At 39.7% G+C, this 5,799-nt stretch overlaps 1 protein-coding gene across 1 annotated transcript; it reads right to left on the bottom strand.

Moving 5' to 3' along the window:
• Nucleotides 1-1,885: 1,885 nt before the first annotated feature.
• On the bottom strand, nucleotides 1,886-4,693 carry si:ch211-57i17.5 (usherin). Its single transcript, XM_051936776.1, has 3 exons — nucleotides 4,470-4,693; nucleotides 4,223-4,396; nucleotides 1,886-3,295 (listed from the first exon to the last, which is right to left on the bottom strand). The coding sequence occupies exons 1-3, from the start codon at nucleotides 4,479-4,481 to the stop codon at nucleotides 3,206-3,208; spliced, it is 276 nt and encodes a 91-aa protein (XP_051792736.1). The 5' UTR covers nucleotides 4,482-4,693; the 3' UTR covers nucleotides 1,886-3,205.
• Nucleotides 4,694-5,799: the final 1,106 nt, after the last annotated feature.

Below are 5,799 nucleotides of genomic sequence, written 5' to 3' on the forward strand. Positions count from 1 at the left end.
CGATGTGGAGACGTCTTCTTCTCACCGCGGTTCCATTAGATTCATGCTTTATAATGTCCTCTGAGATTCTTTAAGGTGAGCAAACAGAAATATTGCTTATTTTAACATCAGCTGCACCTAAAAATGGATTTAAATAAGTTCTGAATACGTATTTGCAGTCAAAGTTGCTCATAATTCTCTCAATATGCCTGAAATTTTGAGTCATTTTGAACAATTTCTGTCATTTAGGCGAAATTTTAGAATAATATTGATGAATTTTTGTAATTTCGACAAAGTTTTGGTTGTTTCAGACAAATTTTGATCCCAAACTTTTGTTCATGTTGGCCATTAGTAAGAGTAGTATTTAACATTTTTCATCATTTAACATTCATCAGTTCTTTTGGAGATATACTGAGTCTTTTTTAACACATTTCAAGTCATCTGGGAGCCAAATTTTCACCGTTTGGTTTAAGTCTTTAGTAATTTTGAGTAACTTTTGTCACTTTTTTAAAATAATTTTTTTAATCATTTGGGGCCAATTTGTAAGTTACATTTTCATCTCGGATCGATTTAGAGTAACTCTGAACAGTTTTTCTCACTTTTTGCCAAAGTTTCAAGTAGAAACGGACAAATTCTGAGTAAATGTTCAGTTTTTGTCAGTGGAAATGTTCAGATGAACCTCCAGACCTCCAGCTGCTCCAGGAGCTCCAGCCGCCTCCCGTCACATCAGGCGAGTCATTTTCTACAAATTCTACTCATTTAGGAGGTTTTTCTCAGTCTGCCATCAACAGATTTTACTCTATGGAGGAACAGTTTTTTTGAGACATTTTGCACAATTTGATCACTTTGGCTCAATTTTCAATTATTTTGGAGACATTTTGAATATTTTATGACGTTTCAAGGAATTTCAGGACAATATTTGAGTTTTTGCAAAAGTGTTCGTCATTTTAGCAAAATTTACAGTATTCTAAAGATATTTTGAGTCTTTTTGGACATTTCAAGTGATTTTTCTGTAATTTTGACATGATTAATATTAGTGATTTTTTTGTAATTCTAGCAAAGTTTTAAGATGTTTTAGGCAATATTTGAGTCATTTTGGAGATCAATTGAGGTTTTATCGGTGTGCCATTAACACTTTTCTCTCTTCATGTGGCTTCCTTTAAAAGTTTTTGAGTCGTTTTCCAAATTTTTTGGTCATTTTAGCAAAATTTTGCATTATTTTGAGTCTTTTTGGACACATTTCAAGTAATTTAAGGACAATTTTTGAGTCATTTCAGGACAATTTCTGTCATTTTGGCAAAAATTAATGATTTTTTGCAATTCTGTCAAAGATTTAGGTTGTTTTGGACAATGAGTCATTTTGAACCATTTCTGTCTTTTTAGCAAACAATTTTCACTAATAATCCCCAAATTTTGTAATTTTGACAAAGGTTTCAGTCGTTTTAGGCGATATTTACATATATTTATATATACAAGTTAGTCATTTAGGAGGTTGTGTATCGGTCTGTCTTTAAACATTATTTGCTTGAACACGAAAAACTCAGATCTCAATGAGAGTCTTTGTTTAAATACAGGATTTACTCATAATAATAATAATATCAAAAACAAGCAAAAACGTAAAAAACATGCGTTTGCAGCTTTTTATTCATTAATGGATAATTTTTTAACCCATTAATGATCCTTTTGCTAAAAGAATCACAGTCACCAAATTTGTGATATTTGAATTCAAAAAAGTTACAGCAAACTATTACGTCCCGTAGTTTCAAATCTTTTTAAACTTCCGCTGTAAATTCTGTTCCAAAGTTCAACTCAAAGATCCAAAGTAGTTTAAATCAATCCACTGGACTTTAAGAAAGTTCCTTGAAGACGTTTCACCTCTCATTCAAGAGGCTTCTTCAGTTCTGGTGGTGGTTGGTGTTGCCTCAGCTTTTAAACCTCTGTGAGGTGTGTCCAGGGCTATTATGCTCATACTCATGCTAATGACCACCATTAGCACACGAGGGCTCAGTGACATCTGTGCATTTCAACGACCCCCACCGATACAACGACCATCGTTGAGTAGTCAGAAGAGTTTTGGTATCGGTCGTTGGAATAATAGCCCTGGACACACCTCACAGAGGTTTAAAAGCTGAGGCAACACCAACCACCACCAGAACTGAAGAAGCCTCTTGGATGAGAGGTGAAACGTCTTCAAGGAACTTTCTTAAAGTCCAGTGAATTGATTTAAACTACTTTGGATAACCATGACCTGGATGAATGAGAACCTACACAGACAACTCAGATATTTTTTTATTTTTTCAGGAACACAGTTGCTCCTTAACATTCACCTCTTTCTACAAAAAACTACATTTAAAGTGAAAAAATATTTTGTTCAACCAGAAAACAGAAGAAACTACAATTTTGCCGTCTTATTACAAAGTAAGGAACTGTTGTTACGGTTTTGTTGTCTTAAAACGGATTAAACTGGTTTGAATTTGGAGGTTTTGTGTTTTCAAACGATGTAGATTCAGAAATTTGTTGACTTGAAAGACGTTCAAGTGAACTTTCACTAGATCCATATTCAGACCAACATCCCCACTTCAACAACATTCAGCAAATGGTTCAAGAACATTAATGGAGAAATTTATCCTCATACTGAGATGAACATTTGGAGAACTTGAAGAAAACTCCACTTGAAAACATTGGTCGAACTTTACAAATTCCCCAGATCTCAGTTCAATTGAGATTCCGTTGAATGAATCAGGAAAAGTCTGATCCAAAGAAGCTCCAACTCGACCTACAGCGACGTCCATCTGGTTTTAATGTTGTGGCTCAGAGGTGTTTGTTCAGCGTTGACTTTGAGAAGAAAACCAGTAATTCTACCACTTACTAACTTCATGGCACTTTACAAACTGTGTCCACCAGGCTGACGAGAAATTTACCAGATAAAATCCAAAGACGCAAGGTTTTCCAGATGAAAAACTGAAAAAGTACAAAAACACCAAAGATTTTCTGTAAAATATTGTGATTAAAAAGGCTGATTATATGACTGTCCATTTCTGGTTCCGTCTTTTCCAGCTGGTGTTCTGTCCTCTGACTAAACCAGATTTTTCGTTCTTCCACTCCACTGTCCGAACACGAAGCACCATTTTCTCTTTATTTTCCTCCAGACGTCTGGAACTGACCTCCAGGCAGGAACTTCAGGCACATTTGAGGACGTGTCCTTAAAGGTCCAGGTTCTGTCGGGTCACAGGTTGGTGTCGGTGAACATGGTGTGTTCCTTCCTCACGGTGCTGAAGCCTTTAATGGTGTCGACAAACTCCTCATCGTCCATAAACTACAAGACAGAAAAGTCATGCTTGTTAAACTGAAGATACAGCGACACGTTTCTAGTTGGTGATATTTGTCGGTCTTTTCTGAATGTTTCATCCACTCTTGGAAGTTTTCATTTTTAATTGAGTTTTTACACTGAATCCTTGTCAATTTAAGTTAAACTAGAAACTACATCATAAAGAACACTGCAAGAAACTATGAGAAGAGGTTGTTGAAAGGCATCAGTCAGGACGATACAAGAACATTTCCAAGTTCCTGAAGATCTCCGAGTCCAGGGAGGCCACCATGACACCTATGATACCTATGATATGTCTGGTGGACACCAAACACTGAACATCATCACAAACACACCATCCACACTATGAAGCACGATGGAGGCAGCATCATGATGTGAAGCACGGTGGAGGCAGCATCATGACGTGAAGCACGGTGGAGGCAGCATCATGACGTGAAGCACGGTGGAGGCAGCATCATGACGTGAAGCACGGTGGAGGCAGCATCATGACGTGAAGCACGGTGGAGGCAGCATCATGACGTGAAGCACGGTGGAGGCAGCATCATGACGTGAAGCACGGTGGAGGCAGCATCATGACGTGAAGCACGGTGGAGGCAGCATCATGACGTGAAGCACGGTGGAGGCAGCATCATGACGTGAAGCACGGTGGAGGCAGCATCATGACGTGAAGCACGGTGGAGGCAGCATCATGACGTGAAGCACGGTGGAGGCAGCATCATGACGTGAAGCACGGTGGAGGCAGCATCATGACGTGAAGCACGGTGGAGGCAGCATCATGACGTGAAGCACGGTGGAGGCAGCATCATGACGTGAAGCACAGTGGAGGCGGCATCATAGAATTTCTCAGCAGTAAAGGTAAACACTTAAAGGACTAAAGACCAGAGTCTTTGTTAAATATTCTCTCTGGGTTCTCACCATCCCACTGTCGTGGCCGGAGACGTTTGGGTCCCAGACGTCGTCGTCTACGGTCAGAGACTTCCCGTCCATCACCTGGCTGACGCTGCGTCTCAGGGCGTTCACACTGAGCATGCCCAGTTCACCTGGAGGAGGGGTGTCATCAGCAGGATCTAGTTTACCCTCCGGTGCGTCCTGGAAACACAGAACATTCCTGAAACATCATCCATGAAGAGCTGCTGGTGGGTTCAGATGGTTCTGGTGGTACCTCCATCTTCATGGTGAAGCCCCTCAGGGTCACGGTGTTGGAGAATCCTGTCGTATCGGGAACCGTGTCGAACTGGACAGGAGGAAACTATTACTTAGCTATTAATAAACTCTGGTATTCAGTGTGTTGACAGAACCATGTTTTAAAACAATTTTGGGTCAATTTTCAGTCATTTTCTGTCTATAAACTTCCACACTAGTGCAAAGAAAATCTTAAAAATACACAATTAGGGTTAGTTTGACTTCAAATATTGGATAGATTTAATAAAATACTACCCGATTTGTGTAATTCCACATAATATTTACGTAAATTTAGAAATGTTGTGGCATAAAAACCATTGTATTAATGTCAGTTATGAGCTGGGGAAGTTCCATGCTGATGACTTTGTGGTTTCTAATAGAAATATGTGGAATTTTCTCACCAGAGCAGAGCTGCTGGCCGGATAAACAGCTGCTGGGTTCCTCTTCTGGATGGGCAGTGGGGGGCGCTCTCTGGAGAACGGGGGTCTGTTTAGGGCCTTTCCACAATAAGAGCACAGAATAGACATTAAAAGGCTAGTTTTTCACAAAAAGAGTATTAAGTAGGAACTCAATAAGGGCACAAACTAGATGCTCTAAGTCTTAGTTTTGCTTTTGTTTTTCCTCAGTAAGAGCTCAATGTCTTGTTTTTGTTGTTTTTCACAATAAGAGCACATAAACACGGCTTAAAGTCTTGGTTTTGCAGGTGGGTTTTACACTTAAGACAAAGAGTAAAGACTCAGAGTCTCGTTTTTCCTGTTTTTTCACAATAAGAGCACAGAGTAAAGACCTAAAGTCTTATTTTTCTTTTCTTCCTGTGTGTTTGTATGTTTTTTCACAATAAGAGCACAGACTAGATCCTATAATCTTGCTTTTGCAATTTTTCACAATAAGAACACAGACTGGAGGCCTGAAGTCTTGTTTTTGCTGTTTTTTGTCACAATAAGAGCACAGACTAGAGGCCTATAATCTTGTTTTTGCTGCCATCTGGTGGCTGAATCTTTAGTTTCATTGCAGTTTCCTTCACACTAAAACATTTTAAAGCCAGTAAACCTGCAGATGGTCTCACCTTGTGAAGCAGGACTCCCAGAACCACGGCCATCAGCAGCAGAGCCACGGCGGCCATCACCACGATGAACCAGAGCTGCTGGACCACCTTCTGCTGGTCTGGACCTCCTTCTGCCCGCTGACCTCCTCCTGGTGGAGGGGTGGGGCTGGCCGGGTCTGCAAGAGGTCAGAGACACAGAAAAAATATTTAAAAATAACTGGCGTTTTGGTTTCATATTAATAAACATTCATTTATTCAAACACAA

Source organism: Acanthochromis polyacanthus, chromosome 16 (genome assembly GCF_021347895.1).
Source record: "Acanthochromis polyacanthus isolate Apoly-LR-REF ecotype Palm Island chromosome 16, KAUST_Apoly_ChrSc, whole genome shotgun sequence".
NCBI lineage: Eukaryota > Metazoa > Chordata > Actinopteri > Pomacentridae > Acanthochromis > Acanthochromis polyacanthus.

What these genes read in the sequence shown, in the direction of transcription:
- si:ch211-57i17.5 (XM_051936776.1), bottom strand. An exon ending in CCGGCCACGACAGTGGGATG is followed by an intron (nt 3,296 to 4,222) that starts GTGAGAACCCAG and finishes TCTGTCTTGTAG; the next exon opens with TTTATGGACGATGAGGAGTT.